Raw genomic sequence first — 19,340 nt, forward strand, 5'->3', positions numbered from 1 at the left:
TTTTTTTTTTAAAGAAAGCATTTGTTTAACGAAAAAATTAAATTTTATTTATTTTTTTTAATCTCCCCAAGGAAACTAATACATTTTCTCTTGGTGAGAGTGGTAACATCTCCTTTTGTTGGATCTGTTCTCCCAGCGCATCCCTACCCCCGTGTGTTTTGGCCTTTTATGTCTATCAGACTTCTCCTCTAACGTCTGCAGATTGAGAAGTGGGGGACTAGAAAATTGTCTGGTTTATTGTTTGTGAATTGTAGAATGATACCCTTTCCTCCTGGTCTGGTAAAGTTCTCTAGAGAAGACTCTTAGGACTTACAGGGAGTCAGGTTTGACTGCTAATATTTGGGAACCAGAAAGAGAAGAGGTTGGGATTATTCAGTGGCAGAACACATGTTCTAGGGATTAGACGGAGGGTGAATCCCTAACACGCCCCCACCCCCCCAAACACACACCAAAACTGTCTGCGATGGACGGCACACTTGAACGTCATTTGGTAAGGACACATTTGCTCCATCACACTGTTTTGGAAAAATGTCCAAGTCCTAGACATAGCAGAATTTCTCAACTAGGATCACAAAATAGATAGTCACTTAAAATTTTAATAATTGGCCATTTTGCAGCAGAAAATATAGGCATGTAAAAGAAAATGATTTGAAAGCACAGATAATAGTCACATATTTCTCATTAACTGGTAATGGCTTTATTTTAGTGGTGGTGGCGTTTTTGGGGGGGGAGGGAGCAGAGGTCCTGCTTTTCTGTACTTCCACTGTTCACATAAATCACCATGAACTAATTAATCATCATTTGCAATTGTAAAGTTCTTGTCAAATATTACACTCCTTATATACTTCAAAGACTAAATTAGAGAAATTTTTTTAATAAGCTAGTGCTAGCTATTAATATCCTTGCATAAAAACTTAAAATGCAATCTGTAAGAGGTATTATTAGGGCCATAAAGTACCCTTATATGAAGATTTAACAGAAATGAACTCACTCCATGCCTTGTGCCGTCTGCCGTGCAATATCTATAAGTTTGATCATCTCAAATTTGGTCTCAATGATATGGAGATGGTGATACAGGCTGGAGCCCTCACACCACTGGGTCACAATAGCCAGCTGTGGCTTTGTTGAATAACCCATGAAAAGTAGGATATTCACATGTCGCGTTTTCCTGTAAAAAAGAAACGTGACAATGAGTAACAATTCCGTAAAGAGCGACAAATCAGTCCACCAATAATATGTTCTCAGTCAAAAGTACTAGAACAAAAAAAGTTAACCTATAGTTATCTAGTCTAACCTACAACTCTATTCAGAAATATATTATTTAAATATATTGAGTGAGGAAGTAGAGGTTGTTTTTGCTTAAGTGGTTCTACACATATTAGGAAGTTTTCTTATATGAAAGCAAAATCATTTTCCTCTAACCTCTATAAATAGCTTCCTTGTTCTGCTCTCTAAAATATAAGAATAATTATGTACCCTCTTGAATACAATACCCTTCTCTGCTTTGAAATCTCAGTTTTGTTGAGCATTTCCCTCACATAAAATTATAACTCCAAAATTTTCCCTATGTAAGTCTTCTTATCATGGATTTACTCTCATTTGTCAATATTCCTCAAGTTCTAGAGCCCAGGACTAATACAATTTTAAATGTGTTTTGAGACATTTAGAATTTTTAGAGTATTACCTTCCTAAATGGAACTATTATTACACATGATCAGACACACTTTTTATTTCTATTAATTCAGTCTAGGAATATATCTTTTTTTTTCCCTTGGTTTTTTGAGACAGGGTTTCTCTGTAGCATTTGGAGCCTGTCCTGGAACTAGCTCTTGTAGACCAGGCTGGCCTCGAACTCACAGAGATCTTCCTGCCTCTGCCTCCCGATAAAGGTGTGCGCCACCACCGCCCGGCTGAATATATCTTCTATATACAGTACTAAATGATACTGCAGTCGGGAAAACAATAAGAACAAAATGAAGTAGATACATTATGTTTTTCTACTTGAAGTAAATACACTGGAAAGCAGTGATCTATAAGCTCACCTGAGTACTCCTACTTCATTTTTGAAGGCCTGTAACTGTTGAGGTGTGGGCGCTGTCACATTCAACATTTTCACTGCCACATCGCCTGAAAAAAATTGTTATTCCAAAATTTCAAATTATGAAATATGAAATGTTCCAGGACATTTTTGCTAATTATCTCAGTAAAAGAAATTATATTTAACTATCTAATAATAAACTGTACTTTCCTTCTTCTTCTTTCTTTTTTTTTTTTTTTTTTTTTTTTTTACGGCTTTTCAAGACAAGGTTTGTCTGTACAACAGTTCTGGCTGTACTGGAACTTCCTCTGTAGACCAGGCTGACTTTGAATTCAGAGAGATCCACCTGCCTCTGCCTCCTGAGTGCAAAGCTGGGATTAAAGTCACCTAGCCTGTTTTTTTTTTTTAAATATATACTATGGAACACACACATCTCCCAACCCCCACACAAAGCCAGTACTAACAATGATAATCCTATACTACTATTTCAAAATATAAGCTACAATAAAGTCAACTTTTTTTCTCCTGGGAATTTAGTTTAGCCAATTAAGTACTCAGAGAATTTTCATAATTATTTGACAATGTTAAATGAGGTGTTGTTTACTAAGTGAGTGCTGAAACTATGGACAACAAGTCCAGTGGAGCTCAGTTTAAAATAAAAACTTGCAAATTGTTACCCAAAAGAAAGACAAATATGACTCACTTATAATGTCAACTGGAAAATTATTAAAATTATGATATTTTAAATTTAACTTTTTTTGAGGAGGTTATTTTGAGACAGGGTTTCTCTGTATAGCCTTGCCTGTCCTTGAACTCTCTCTGTATACCAGTCTGTCCTCAAACTCACAGGGATCTGACCGCCTCTGTTCCCTGCTGGTATTAAAGGTGTGTGCCACCGTGGCCAGGCTTAAATTTAACTTTTACACACTGCTAGTCGATGTGTAAACTGGTACAATTAATTGGAAGCAATGATGGGTATATCTGTAAAACCACAAGTAAGCATATGGTGTAGCTCTATAATTCTCTCCTAGGCATATAGCCAGTAAAAATATACACATATGTTCTTCAAAGGCATCTAACTAAAAATATATACCGCAGCATCATCCAGAATAGCACCAAACTGTAAACTACCCAAATGCTTATTATATAGCAGATGGAAATCAAGTTACAGTTACACAGTGGAATACTACTCAGAGAATGAATGACACGCAAACACCCAATAACACCGATGGATCTTACAATATTGAGAAAAAGGAGCCACACAAAAACAATTTACACATTATATCCTACTGAAGTCAGGATGTTAGTTATCTTTGTAGGGAGAGCGAGCGAATAAAGAGGACACGCAACAACCTTCTAAAAGGCTATAAACATTATGCTTATTAATCACAAATGTATTCATCTAGTGAGTTTCAATTATCTGAACACATAAATAATATATACATATATATAAAACTTCCATTTATCTTTTTCTTAATTATCAAAGTAATATAGTATTCATTCTATCAGCTAAACCACCTAATACTGTTGATCACTTAAATGTTTCAAGAAGGCATAAAGAATTCCCCATAATTGTGGCTCTCAGAAATAACCCTTGTCATGTATGTATGTGTATATATATGCATGTACATATCCTAAGTTTATCTGTATATGCAGTATAAATACTTAATGAATGAATATGAAATAACCCTATGAAAGAATTCAAATAGCATTGTTATACTGTTAATATATTTTACATAGGTTATTTTCAAAGATTTATTTATTATGTATACAGTGTTCTGCCTGCATGTACGCCTTCACTATAGGCCAGAAGAGGGCACTGTGACTCATTACAGATGGTTATGAGCCATTATGTATTAGCTGGAACTTCATATTTGTTTTTGAGACAGTCTCTTGTAGCACTCAAGTTGGCCTTGAACTTCCTCCACAGCTAAAGATGTCCTTGAACTCCTAATGGCATGCTTCTACATTTAAGTGCTGGAAATACAGGCGTGTGTCATAATGCCTGGCTTGTCCTCCACCCCCCAGCTTCCCAAGACAGGCTTTCTGTGTGGCTCTGGCTGTTTTTGAACTCAGAGATCCACCTGTCTCTGCCTTCATAGTGTTGGGACTAAGGGCATGTGCCACCACACCCAGCTTTGGTTTAAATTTTTAAAACAGAAATTTTTTAAAAAATATTTATTTATTTATTATGTATACAATATCCTGTCTGTGTGTATGCCTGCAGGCCAGAAGAGGGCACCAGACCTCATACGGATGGTTGTGAGCCACCATGTGGTTGCTGGGAATTGAACTCAGGACCTTTGGAAGAGCAGACAATGCTCTTTACCACTGAGCCATCTCTCCAGCCCCCTAAAACAGAAATTTTTAAGCATATCCTACTTGTGCCAATGGCACCAGATTACATACATACCATGCCACTTTCCCTTGTAGACAGTTCCAAATGATCCAGATCCGATTCTTTGTCCCACTGTGATCTGTCCATCAGGAATCTCCCAATCATCACTTGAATCTCGTCTACCAAGTGTTTTCTCAAAAAATATAGTGCAAAAGTCAAGTCAAGATAAATAAAAGAAAAACCTTATGTTCCATGCTAAATATATTGCTGCCTGACAGGTTAGGAAGAGATCAAGGTCTTTTTAAGAAAAGAAGAAAACAACAAAATGCCACCATGTTGAGGAAGCAAAAGTTACAATCAAGACTCAAAATAAAAAAAATTAAAATTAAGATGAGTCAATATTAGGACAGGAAAGTACTTAAAAACAGAAATAACTGTTGCTGGAGAGATGGTTCACAAGTTAGGAGCAGTGGCTGCTCTTCCAGAGGACCTGAATTCGAGTTCCAGCACCCAAAGGGCAGGTCACAACCATTCACAAATCCAGTCCAAGGGACCCACTGTACTCTCCTGGCTTCCTTCAGCACTGGGCATGTAAATACTGCACTTACACATTCAGTCACACATCCATATACATAAATAAAATATTAACTAAAAATTAAAAATAAAAATAATTTACTACATGTTGAAATACATATTGTTATCTTAAAATCAAAATAAACAGTTTTTTTTTTTAACTATTTGGAGGACTATAGAGGTAAAATAACAACTATATCCATGGCTAGTTTCGGCTTCAAATTCCTAACAGTTTAAGTTAACAAGCTATGATAACTGTTGGTGCTAGATTTCCTTATATATCTTAATTGATTTGGTCATCAAAAAAAATAAATAAAAAGAAATCAACATACCAATTGCCTTGGTAAGGTAAAAGTAGCAGAAAATTAATTTTCAAATGTGGGAGAATGTCATTTGGTAGATACTTGAATTCTGAGCCAGTTTTTAGAACATATATGCTTAATCATGCTTTCTGAATGCTTGTTTATACTTGTTCTCCTTATTTTAGAAACAGAACAACATTATTTTCCTTTCAAAATTAGAAATGAGAACAAAAAAGATCAGTTTTGTGTAAATATACTTTATGCAAAAAAACTATTAACTCAAATTTATTTGACAGACACTTTTATCACACAGGCCTATTTTATCTAAATGATAAAATTACATTTGACTATGATTACAGGAAAATACATCACATATCCTTACCATTCGATTTCTGTCTTCTGAGGATGATGATGATGATTTCCTTTCCCGCTGAGGTCCTGGAGATTTTTGTAAGGCTTTCACATTAGTGAGTGAGCCAGGTAATGAGGCAGGTGGGGTGGCGGACAAACCTGTAGTTGACCCTAAATTAGAGAAAAGGGGAAATTATCCACATTAAGGAGGAGGAAGCATTAAGGAGGAACAAGCACATTCACTTAACAGGGGCAGAAAGTGGGGAGATCTAGACTTTAAAATGCAATGCATGTTTAAATATTGGCCTTTTACAAAAGGTAGGCCAAAAGGGGCATTATTTGTGATTAGTACTGTAATTTCTTTTGGTTTTCTGGTCAATTTAATGACCATTAAGATAGATAATAAACAAATCTAGAAAAACATAATCTTTAAACCAACGCACAATTTCTAAAATTTACTATCAGGTTCTTGTTCCTTTGATAAAAAAATTAAAACATCAAAGTCAATGCACAGGCATTGTACCACACACCTTTAATCCTAGCACTTGGGAGGCAGAGGCAGGAGGATCTCTGTGAGTTCCAGGCCAGCCTGGTCTACATAGCAAATTCCAGGACAGCCAGGGCCACATAATACAGAGACCCTGTCTCAAAAAATGAAGAAAAAAATTAACAAAATGAAAACAAAAAAACAACAGAATCAATGTAAAACTCTACAAAACAAACTATTTTTTATTATTTTAGAAGCCTCAATATTTCAAAAACATATAGTGGTCTTACTGTTAAAATATTTCTTTCTTATTAGCTCTAAATTTATATAAGATCTCAAACTGTAGCTCTATTATTTAAAAGATGGTGGACAATGTCAGTAGTTCCTGGAATTTTTTCTATTAAATAGAAATTGTTACCTTTATTCCAAAGTTAATGTAAACAAAGTTAAACAGGCTTTCTTTTTTTTAATTACTATTTTATAGGATTTTTTTGTTTTATTTTGTTTTGTTTGTGTGTGGGTGCTTTGACTATATGCATACCATTTGTCTGCTTGGTGCTGGTGGAGGACAAAAGAGGGTGTTAGATTCCTTTTGGTTGGGAACTGCCATGTGGGTGCTGGGAACCAAACCTGGGTCCTCTGGAAGAACAGCCAGTGCTCTTAACCTCTGAGCCATCTCTCCAGGGTCTGGCTTTCTTTCCTTTTAAAAATTATTTATTTATGTTTATTTTATGTGTTATTGATATTATACCCGCATGTGTATCTATGTGATGGTGTTGGAACTTCTTGAGTTGGAATTAAAGACAGTGATGAACTGCCATGTAGGTGCTGGGAACTGAACCTTGGTCCTCTGGAAGAGTAGCCAGTGCTCTTAACTACTGAGCCATTTCTCCAGCCTTGCGAAATAGGCTTTCAAGATTTTCTGAAAAATTTGGTATTATAAAGGTAAGCAAATAAATGCTACAGCATCCGAGTTGTATTTCAGATACATAGCAATATTTTATAAGGCAAGTGAGCTTTATACGTAGTCTCAGTTAAGAGAAGCACATATGGTACACGGGACAGAAGAGTTTAGAGCAATGACTCCCCGAGAGTGTATAGTGAATAGTCCTGAGATTTCTATAATCTTCAAGAAATTATAAAATACACTACTCTCAAGGGCAAAAAAGAGTCATGTTATTTCAATAGCAGGAATGCCAATGACAGAACTTAAATGCTAAATTTGGACAGATATTTTATATCTGTTACATCATATTATAGCACCATAAGAAAGTTCTATGATTGCATAAGCAATTTTCTAAAAGAAAATGGTGTCTGTAATATCTTTTAAATAGATCACAATACATCTTATATAAACCACTGATAACTTTGAACATTATAAAGCACTAACAACTTGCCCATGCTTCATGCACAGTTCTTATTTAATGTATTACTCAGTTTTTATTACATCACCGAGTACTGAATGACTTACATCCACTGCATCCATGGAACAACTAAGTTGATGGAAAACTCTAAAGCACCATCATTATATTAAATATAGATCACTAAGTATATCAAGACAGTAAATATAATTGTAAAAAATATTTAAAATAAGATACCCAAATTTTATCTTAAAATTTAAAAATTAGTTTAACAATAAATTCAAATATGATGGTTAAAATAGGAGACTACAATTATATTACTAACTTCTCTCACATGAGGGCATAATTTAACAAATATGGATTCAATTTTTCTGAACTCATGTTCATCTATTAGTCAATATATATATATATACACATACATATATATTGCATATAAGGGGAAAAATATAGAACAAAAAATTACTTATATTATAAATCTCAAATAACTGTCAAAAGTCCCATAAAAATCTCTTTGGCCTCAAGCCTGCAGTCATGCTCCTCCTGCCTGTTTCTCAAGTGCTAAGGTTACAGATATGAGCCAATGCGCCCAGCATAAAAACCTTTTCATGGGGGTTTCCATTTACATTTTTGTCTTCTTAAAATATATTAATATTATGTAATCAAAGTTATCATTTAGTGGACTAAAGTAAAAAGAATCCTGCCCATGTCTCCCAGAATTTAAGAAGTTATCAAGACTTAACAGAAATAAGACAACAATAAGCAAGATGGAAATCCCAACTCAGAATGTTCTTGCTTTTAAAAATGTATAATGGACAGCATACAGAAAGCTTGCAGTAGTGAGTATGTGTGAAAGCACATTCAGAGCATTCCAGCCAGGCCAAGCAAAAATTTAGTATTTTAAAACTCTCACACTTACAAACACACGCTGTGAGGGTGAGGCACAAACAGAATCTCTAGTTTATATTTAGTTTGCTTGGGTGAAAACAAGAAAGAAGAGCCCAACTACCTCTGAACACTGGGCCAGGCTCAAAATCAAAGACTATTTCACTGGGGACAGAATGGAGGAGGGGGCTGGGAGTCCGGGATTGGTATTTCCGAAGACAGCGCATCAGCTGGTTCAAGGGGGCTGTTAGAAGAGAAAGAGAGGGGCAGGCAAACACAGGAAGACAGACACACAGAAGAAATGAAAGAAGTCATGGGGAATAAATTATATGAACTGAAGCCTGCTTCACAAAATAATTCTGGAAGGTTTTTAAAAAATCTACTTATATTTTCATAAAAACCCCAATGAATTTTTTAAAAGTGACTCATAACAAGGATAAGAAATGCCACTTGATTTTAGGTACTAAGCAGGCTGTTTACTACGTTAACTGTGATGCTAACATGATGGAACATTTAAATGCTGGATGTATTGGGCAAAATTATCAGCAGCCACAGCTATTAAGACATATGAAAGTCAAACTGGCAGCAACGATAACTGGCAGGCTCATGGAATAACAAACAACAAAAACTCTTAAATAACTATGTGATACAGTTAATACTAAGTACATAATTCATGCTTGTTACTTGATATCCTCACAGGAGTACAGCACCATAACAATATATGGCTTATACAGTATTTACTCAGTATAAAATATTGAGTCTGGGTTTGGACCTCTTTTGAAGATAAGGAAGATCAGAGTGAAGACCTGGCTCTAGACATAATGTACAGCTAATACGGTCTTCCTTATAAGACATAAGACCTCTTACAAGAAAACTTCAAGACAGTCTCAAATGCCATCTCTTAGCAAATATATGGGGTACATTATTACAGAGTTTTCTTGTTTTGTTTTTTTGAGACAGTCTTGCTATGTAGACTTAGGCTAGCGTCAAACTCCCGTTCCTCTAGCCTCAGCTAGGATCACAGGCTTATGCTATCATCACACTTGGCTCAAAAAACATTTTCTTAAATAGTATTATCTTCACTAGAGGGGAGGCTAGATGGAAATCCCATCTAGAATTATATTAAGAAATCCTAATGAAATCTCTCATGTATATATTTTCTTTACTATACCAAAAGGATAACTGAATTTTTCCATTATGGGTCATTTCATGAATTAAATGTACCTTTTAAATAGTTTTAGAAAGTTGATGAGCAATGCTTGATGAAGTCTGACAAACTGAGATGATGAGGCAGGCAACCCCAAAGAGATTTAGAATAATTTCATCTGATTATAAGCATCTCTAAATATCTGGTGGAGATCAAAAGAAATTTAGCAACTCCAGATTTGGAGGCAGCAGAAATTAAATAGTGTACTTTAAAATTGTAGATGGTATATTTAAGATTTTCTTTCATGTTGTCTCATTTTCTCTACATGTTATGGATAATTTTAAATTCTGCTAGCAGTAAATGATAATTACTACAAAAAACAAAACAAAACCCATTTGATTTTCTCTACACATTTTTCTCTGTGTCTGTTTCATGAAAAAAAGCAACTCTAAAGGAGACAAGCAGCAAAGCAATTGCATTATTGCCTTTAAAAAAATAAACTAAAATCACTACTTACCTCCATCACCACGAAACCCCTGGTCTCTAATCAAATCCTACAAACAAATAGTAAAATACATTTATTCAAAGCACACAGTAAAAAAGTAATAATAAACGAATTTTTCACTATGCATTAGCAGATGGGTTAATTCAAAACAATACCTGTCTTATAATTATTTCACAAAACAAAGGCTATGAAGTTAGCTAGTGGACATGATAAACACTAAAGTTTGAAGCACTTGCCAGCCTAGCCCTATGTGAAAGAATTATTAGTTCCGATCAAATGCTGAAATCCATTTCAGGCCACTCAATGGCTTCATCAATTCTTAAAGAAAATTCTACTGGCACATATTAAGAGCCATAAAAATGTTCATACCCTTTGATCCTGTAATTCCACTTCTGGGAATTTTTCCTAAGGAAATAATTCAGAAGAAAAAATGATATGCACAAAGATGTTTAGTGCAGCATTATCCATCACACCAAAAATCAGAAATAATTATTTTCCTATGATAGGCATTTTGACATATTATGGTTATGATGTATCAATTCAATGAGTAGTATGCAGTTACCAAAACAATTAAGAAACTTAAAACATGAAACATGTTTACATATAACAAAAAATACAAAATCAAAAGTACATTGAATACCATCATAAAAATGTGGGTGTACAACATTAAAAAGGAGGTAAGAATCCTCAAATAAGGATTTTGTTTAAATTTGTCTCTATTATTTAAAACACAGCTTTTACAACGATGTTGGTAGTAGGGGAAATTTCATGAAATTTGGATCCTATTCCTTAGAACTTGGATTCGTTTACTGAATTTAACTTAAGTGTGAGGGACTGAATGGGTCCAAATGTCTCTAAAAAGGTTATCTGCAAATAGGCATCATTTGCAATTTAGACTTAGTGAATAAAAGAGTAAATTCTCTACTGGTGTATTTCTATCATGTTCGATGTACTACACAAAACCTTCAAAACTGTCTAGAGAATAATTAATACTCAATTTCCAACAATGACCTAGGTGCTGGGGTTGTCTAGCTACTATTACATAAACCTCGGTGGTTTTAAGAGCTCACAAGCTCACTGAGATGCAGACACACGGAAAACACATGACAGCTTAAGACTAAGAGAGGTCAGTTTGTGGCCAATTCACTACTTAAGTGGTGGTGTTGCCAAGACTGCTAGGCATTAAGACTAAGATGATTTGGCAATCCTGACCCTGGGCTTCCAGTCTCCGTGTCTATAAGAACTGGTGACCATGATGGAAAAGAAATGGCACTAGGATTTTGGCATTGGTGAAGCAGCCGAAGAAATCTGAGTTGGGCTGTGAGGAATAGACTGGCATGAAGAAAAGCAAAGGGCTTCCTAGATAGAAGGACCCACCTCTTCTCTGTTTACCTACACAAGCTCTGAAACTTCGTATAGCTATGGCCTAACATGGCTTTCTCCACTCTTAGAAACAACTACCAGGCCCAACCTAAGCTCACACTTTTCAATCTCACTTGTGCTCTTAACAGCTCCTTGTGAACCTATCTACTTATCTAAGTTAAATAGGATACTCTAGTATTCTACAACTACTATTTCAACTGTCCCCTAATTTCTTCTAGTCCCTTGTCTCACATTCCTCTGATTCAGCATCACAAAAGAAACAAACTACCCAAGATTCTGGCAATACCTTTGCTGTCTATGAACATGTGTACAGTAGCATCAGCCATCACTTCTAAAGTCATTCATTCCTCTCTCTCTCCAAGGTATGACACAGCACACAGGCTGGCTTCCAACTCCAGATCCTCTTGCCTCTGCCTCCCAGTGCCAAGACTACAGGTGTGCACCACAATGCCTGGCTGTCTTTTAAATTCCTTTTATGTACTGTGGTAGTTTGAATAAGAATGGCCCCTACAGGCTCATAGGTTTGAATGCTTAGTCAATTACGGTCAGGGACTGTAATTGTTTGAAAGGATTAGGCTGGAGTAGGTCTGTCCTTGTTGGAGGAAGTATGTCACTGGAGGTACACCTTGAGGTTTCAAAAGCCAATGCCAGACCCAGTCAGTCTGCCTGTAAATCAAATGTAAAACTCAACTACTGCTTCAGAACCTGCGAGCATGCCACAATGCTTCCCCCAATGAGGATAATGAGCCAAACCTCTGGAACTGTAAGTGAGCCCCCAATAAAATACTTTCTTTGGTAAGAGTTGCTTTGGTTATGTGTTTTTGAATAAGACATGTACTGTACCCACCCTCAAAACCCCCAACATATCAAGCGTTGAACATGGTGGTGCATATTTTAAGCCTGGCACTTAGGAGGCAGAGGCGGACTTAACTCTGCATTTGAGACCGATTTACATAGAAGTTCCAGGCCAGCCAGGGCTACTTCTCCAACAAAATGAAGCAAAACAAGAAAAAAAAAAAAAATCAAATTAATACCAGCCCCAGGGTTAAAAAAAAATGCCCTATTTCATGCAGTGTGTAGAAAGATTTAGCTACCTTTAATTTATTACAGCCCCTGCAAGACATCATTTTCAAGTTCAAAGAATTTTATCAAATATTCTCTTCACCTCTCTTCATTAGCTTCTTTTAGTTATAAAATTTGCTGAAATCTTAGTTTCAAAACAACTGTTACTCAAGTATGAGTCAAGTTCCAGCTCTTTTGTCATTCTTATACAGTCAAGTTTCTCAAAACTGACAATCCATTTCCTCTCCTGCCTTCTCCTATTCTATTTGTCTTTGAAATCAAAACAACTTAAAATTTTCTATTTAGTTGCCGATATGTTTGAGCTATGATCTCTCACTGGCCTAGAACCGGCTATGTAGACCAGGCTGTCCACAAACTTAGAAAATCTGCTTGCTTTGAGTACTGGGATTAAGGTGAGCACCACCACACCTGGCCCCAAAGACTTAAAAATTAATGGTTGGTGCTGAGGGATTGAGCCCAAGGCACACATGTTAGTGTGTGTATGTGTGTGTGTACACGAGCATGTGCCACAGAGTTTGTGTGGAAGTCAGAAGCTAACTTGCTGGAGTTAGGTATCTCCCTCTACTGTAGGTTCTGGGCATCAGTTGTCAGGTTTTTCAAAAAGGTATTTTTTCCCCTTTTCTTTCAAGACAGGGCTTGTTTGTATAGCCTTGGCTGTCCTTGAAGTAGGTCTGTAGACTAGGTTGGCCTCTAACTCACAGAGATCCATATGAGTGCTGGGATTAAAGGCATGTGTAACCACCACCTGGTATGTAGCAGGTATTTCTTTTATCAGCTGAAACATCTTGTCAGTCACCTTCCTCCATGGTATTTGTTAAAAACAAAACTCATTTTAGTTCTTATCTCATTTGAATCTTAAGAGTAAGTGGCATCTTCTCCATCAGCAATTTTTAAAATAAGATTTATTTATTTTATGTGTTGAGTATACACCTTTATGTCAGAAGCAGTCATCAGATACTACCAGAGATGGTTGTGAGACACCGTGTGGTTGCTGGGAATTGAACTCTGGGCCTCTGGAAGAGGTCCATCAGCATTTTTGAAGTCATTTGCTTGGTATCTGATGTACACTTGGAAAGAGCTCACAAAGGTAACTGAGAAATGGTCTCTGTTACAATGTTAAGATTCACCAGGTTATGTTTTCTTTTTCTCTTCAGGTTATATTTTCTACTCTTTCTAATTTATATGCTCTTTGAGTAACGTAATTTATAATCGTGGCTCTGACTGACACATACACACCGATTTTATTCAAGTTGTATCTCCATTTGAGGTGCTAATATTCCCACAGATATCCTAAAGCCTGGATAAAATACAAAACTGTATTTTTTCTATAAGTTTCTATAAACCCTGTCCTGGTTTATAGCCAAGTATCTATATGCCTGAAAGTCAACTGTTATTTTCTGCTTCTCTTTAACCTTTCTCCTCTACTGACATATACTGGATAAGTTCAAGAAAAGAATGCCAGGTTTAAATGACTTAAGTACATTTCAGTCATTTATTAGCTATATGATCATGGGTTGGTTTCTTAGACTCTTAGAAACTGAATATCCTTCAGAATAAGATAAAGACAATGTTTCTCATGAGGCTTGACCAAGAAAACTTATATAAAGCAATTAGCAGAGTACCGCACACACAGTAAGTACTCAGCCATTTCCCTGACTTCTAAGACCCCTACCACCATAGTCTCTACTCCCTCAACTCATTTGCTTTCTCTCGTCACTAATGCTACTACTTGAGTTCAAACATTTATCATATCTTGCCTGGAATACAGCAAAAGCCACATTGCTGACAGTTCTGCCCTTAACATAAGCTGCCCATTTGATTCACCTTCCAGACTACTACTAAAGATTTTTCTGAAATACTGAGATGATTTATCACATTCAAAATATGTTTCTGGTCAGATGTTGTATACCACCATACTTACAAACCTAGTACTCAAGACGTTGAGGGAGGAAGCAAGTTCAAGACCACAAACAGTGAGTTTGTAGTCCCCTCCAAATGTGTTTCAGCACACCTACCACTACTTAGAGAAATATAGGATATCAACCAGTGTTGACATTTCCTACTTTCTCCTTCTACTATTTGTCAGCCCTCTCCTGAACCCTGAATTCCTAAGATATCAACTACTAATTCCTTCCAGGTAAAGGTAACTCTACAACCTTGTATGTACTATTTCCTTTAAATACCTTGAAAAAATACCTTTTAAAAAAATTCCAATATAGTGTACTTAATAAATCCCTAGCCATTTGCTTTCTACAGTATAGCTTCAAGGTCATCCCTTTACTGCTAAATATACCTACATCCAACCAGATAGAGTTCATCACACCCCTTCTGTAAACTAGCATATTTTTTGTGATTATTTGCATGTTTGATTCGAGCAATAAAATGTGACATCATAGAGGGCAAAGAGCGTGTGTTAATTCATCCTAAATCCCTAATTGCTGAGTACAAAGCCAAAGGTAAGACTTTTTTCTCAGAGAAAAAGTGACTGAGCATGAATAAAAAATTTTAAGTTACTAAAAGCTTTCAAACAAGAGAAAAGATAAAAGTATCATTAAAAAATTATTCTAGTGATAGCACCAGGAAGGACATGAAGAAAAATTAATGCTAGGAATAAATGCAGTAAATTGTTCAAATACAGAACCATGGAGTCCAATGGACACACATAAAGAGGAAAATGGGCTATGTTACTTATGGCAGTTATGAAAAGGATGAAAGAGTAAGAAACAAAGTGAGTTTTCAAATAGCCAAGCCCAAGAATCCAGGAGATCAATCACAATCAGAAAAAAAGATGTTTGTTTTCAAATACATATGATGATCACAAGCTTGAACACACCAAGAATACCCCTAATCTACAAATATTCTTTGACATTTTACTTCCCAAGCTCCTTATTCTCTATCTTCCTCTCCTACTTCTTACTTCTTCTGTATTTAGGTCAACATATAGACAAGATGGCCTTAGTTAAGAATGGTACTAGGAAAAAGTCACTTAAATTAACTTACTCTTCTAAATACAGGGGGGAAACATAATAAAAAGTAAGAAGAAAGTCTGAATTTAGAATTCTTTACTTGGGATTTATCGTGATAATTAAATTAAATTTATAACAAGGTATTTCAGTTAATAAAATTTAAGTTATAGTTCCAACTATATGATTTAAAATATGAATGTAGAAATGCTTTTGTTGGTTATAATGCCAAACTCATGACAAAACAAATAAATTCTTAATGTCATTTTATAACACAATAATAATTGCACAAAAATCTTAAGAGAGGACTTCATAAATTCACAGAAGTGCTTCTATTAATTCTCATATTCAAATCATTTTATTTTAAAACTTTTTCAGAGATTGTGTTAGAAAAAAATGAGGATAACTGTAACTTGGCAATAGTGATGTATTTAATATCGTCATAGAAGATGACAGGGTTTCTGTATCTATTATTCATATAAACCTAGCATTTAAATGATAATGAAGGTGGCATTTATTTCCAATCTGTATTAAAAATATAACAGAAAAACAAAGAAACACACCTGAATTGTGTAGTTCTACAATACTAGTACTTACATCAATATTGACAGGTTCGATTGTGTTTATATGAACATTGGGAGCTGACGAGGACCGGTCTCGCTGCCCAAACTGATTTCGATGATCTTCATCTGCTGGTCGGAAGGGCTGTGGAATTGGAATGGATTTTGAAGGAGATGGACTGGTGAGGATTTGGGGCCTGAAAAAATCAAGTCATCGGAAAATAAGATTTGGAGCAACTGTATAAATAATAAAACTTACTATAAAAGTTATAAGATCTATATATTTAATATAATCTTTAAATAATCCAAATTCCACTAGTAATGGTTTAAAAAAAGCATTAGTTTAAAAAACTAACTACAACTAATACTGCCAAAGCTTTGCTCAAAAGCAAACCTCCCAGGGACTATCAATGATTCTGATCCAGGAAACTCCAGAGGAGTCTGTAAATGGTAGCTCTTATCCTTTAAAGTTATACATAGAAATAAAATGCTCCAGGCAGAGACTAACTGAATAAAATATGCTGGTTTTTTTATACTATTTCTCACAATCTGAAGCTACTCAAACGAAAAATTTAAGGAAATACTTAAGAAGTTACGAAGTTCTTCTTATACCTGCATGTTTCAGGACCCCAAAGACATAACTGCTGCTTAATACCAGTGTTGAATGAAATTTCTACAATATCAAAAGATCATTTCTAAAATTTCAGAAGATAATATGAATAGTGTCAATTATATTTCATATTCAAAATGGTTTTTCAAGTCTAAATATTAACACCGGAGACAAAAAAGTCATGTAATATTAAACACCGAAGCAAATATTAAAACAAAAAAATTTGGATGTATGGTTTGGAGGTGCACAGGGAAGCCAAGACTGGTGTCAGCTGTCTTCCCTTTTTTTTTTTTGAGACAAGGTCTTTTTTCATTGAATCCAGAACTTACAATTTGTTAGACTGGTTGGCCAGCAACCCCCGCAAATCTTCCTGTCTCTGTCTTCTCAGCACTGGGGTCACAGGTTCAGACAGCCACAGCCCAGCTTTCTATCTGGGCAATAGGAATTCAAACTCAAGTCCTCAAGCTTGCATGGCAGGCATTTTAGCTACTGAACCATCTTACCAGCCCTAAAATTATTTTGATTAAAATACTCTAGTAGGTTACAGAGTGACCTATTTTTTTTCCCTCTTTTGGCCACAGATAATAGAATCATGACTGCTGACCTAAAAGAGCCTGGCAGGAAGCACATGAGAATTTGAAACTAGAGTATAAATAGTTATAAAGATTTTCAGGAGTAGGGAAGTGACTACTACTTGGGAGAGGATACAATAAAGCTCTGACTAAATTTCAACTGGACCATGGATGGTCCAACAAAGACCACGCTCTTTTCACATGCTGGTCACCATTTTATGCTCTATTATAAAAACTAACCAGCTTTATTTAAACATTATTAGACTAGAAAGACAATGTTAAGATAACAAAAAGACAGTCAACACGGGGAATTAGAAAAGAATGATAAGAAAATAGAAAAGGAGGAGCCAGTGAAATCACTCAGTGGATAAAAAGTGCTTGTTACTAAGCCTAATGACATGAATTGATCCCTAAGACCTATAACGTGGAAGGACACTTAATTCCACACAGCTGTCTTGTGACTTCCACACATGTGCCTCAGTGTGCACATGTACACCTACACATATTAATCTAATAAAATTTTAAGAAAAAAGTAGGGCTTAAGAGATGGCTCAGAGGTTAAAAGTAAAGGCTATTCTTCCAGAGGTTCTGAGTTCAATTCCCAGCAACCACATGTTGGCTTACAACCATCTATAATGAGAAATGAGATGCCCTTTCTGGCCTGAAGACATGACAGACAGAACATTGTATATCTAACAAATCTGCCACAAACCCTTTAAAATTAAAAATCAAGATTAAACAGAATTCTACACTCTATAGAAAACTACTAATAGTTTAGACTTCAGTTTTAGGTTAGACTAAAATTTTTGAAGCAAAGTGACTGTTTCTGCTCGCTGATATACATATAACATATGGTGTTACATGTATTCAAAACTGAGCGATATATTAACTTTTCAAAATTCCTTGTTATACCCATACTTATTTCAGGACCATTCTAATTATTTTTTTTCGTATGATGGCTACCCTTGATTGTCAACTTGACTTGTATCTGTAATTAACTAAAACCCAAGCATCTAGGCATACCTGTGTGGGATTGTTTTCTTAATTAAACTATTTGAAGTAGGAAGATCCACTTTTAATCTTTGAGGTAGGAAGATACACCTTTAATCTGGGCCACACCATCTGCTGCCAGCCTATATAAAAGGACACAGAAGAAGGAAGCCTGCTTGCTTGCTCCTTCCTGCTCTTTAGTAAGTATATTCTTTCACTGGCAGTAGAGCCTACTTCTTCAGGATTCAGAAGTCATATACTGAAGAAGAGCTGAGACGTCTAGACTGAACAACCACTTGATTGTTGGACCTTTCATGAGTAGACAGCCATTGTTGGACTAGTTGGACCACAGCCTGTAAGGCATTCTAATAAATCCACACCCCCCACACATATATAAAATGTAATATCATCTATATAAATATATCTACACACACACACACACACACACAGAGAGTTCATTTTATAAGTTCTGTTCCCCTAGAGAACCCTAATACATTTGGTTTCTATCTTTACAAAAGTAATTTTACACACTGACATAAAAGTATTACGAAATTAACTTGTAGAGAAGTTTGCAGAATCCATTTCACTCTAGTTAAGACAAAAAAACATGTGGCAGAGGCAAATGCTTTCTCAATTTTAAAACAGCATTCCTTTACTGAAAGACAAACTCTTTTGTTACCATTATGACCATGCAGAGAGGACAAGATAATTTAACAATATTCTACAACTCTGATCATAGAATTGGGATCTGCCATTAGAAAAGCATCACAGATTTATAGACTCTGTCTGAAGAAATTGCCATAGTCAAAAGATTAATTAAAATCCCAAATAATATTATTTTGATCTGATTGTCTATAAAAACATACAACTAATAATAGACCGAACAGATATAACGGTTACAATCTGATAAAATTACATAGTGGTTGCATTTACAAGTGATATAAAAAGATAATATACTCACTATTTAAAATAAAATTCTGTTTTATATTTAAAACTTATAATTATTGCATGTGTGTTTGCAGGTGACCACAGACCATGGTGGTCATACATACAGAGGCAAGAGGAATTTTTTTTGCCAATTCTCTTCCTACTTTTGAGGCAAGAGCTCCTGTTATTACTGCTGTGTTGTGTAGACTTCTGCTGATGTTCTTGCTTCTATCCTGCTGTAGGAGTGCTGGGGATACCACCATATTCA

At 35.5% G+C, this 19,340-nt stretch overlaps 1 protein-coding gene across 11 annotated transcripts in view; it reads right to left on the reverse strand.

The window, feature by feature from the left end:
* Braf (B-Raf proto-oncogene, serine/threonine kinase) overlaps positions 1-19,340 on the reverse strand; it is a 127,310-nt gene that overhangs the window by 33,732 nt on the left and 74,238 nt on the right. For 3 of the 11 annotated variants that reach the window (XM_087901720.1, XM_087901718.1, XM_087901719.1), the window contains exons 8-15: positions 16,011-16,170; positions 10,354-10,389; positions 9,997-10,033; positions 8,457-8,576; positions 5,634-5,773; positions 4,452-4,569; positions 2,043-2,127; positions 992-1,168 (exon numbers count right to left, since the gene is read on the reverse strand). In XM_087901720.1, coding sequence (XP_087757846.1) covers positions 992-1,168; positions 2,043-2,127; positions 4,452-4,569; positions 5,634-5,773; positions 8,457-8,576; positions 9,997-10,033; positions 10,354-10,389; positions 16,011-16,170 — 873 coding nt within the window. The remainder of the gene's footprint in view (positions 1-991; positions 1,169-2,042; positions 2,128-4,451; positions 4,570-5,633; positions 5,774-8,456; positions 8,577-9,996; positions 10,034-10,353; positions 10,390-16,010; positions 16,171-19,340) is intronic. The other 8 variants (XM_087901722.1, XM_087901723.1, XM_087901721.1 and 5 more) reach the window with 3 other exon arrangements.

This window comes from Myodes glareolus, chromosome 25, assembly GCF_982192425.1.
Source record: "Myodes glareolus chromosome 25, mMyoGla1.1, whole genome shotgun sequence".
Taxonomy (NCBI): Eukaryota; Metazoa; Chordata; class Mammalia; order Rodentia; family Cricetidae; genus Myodes; species Myodes glareolus.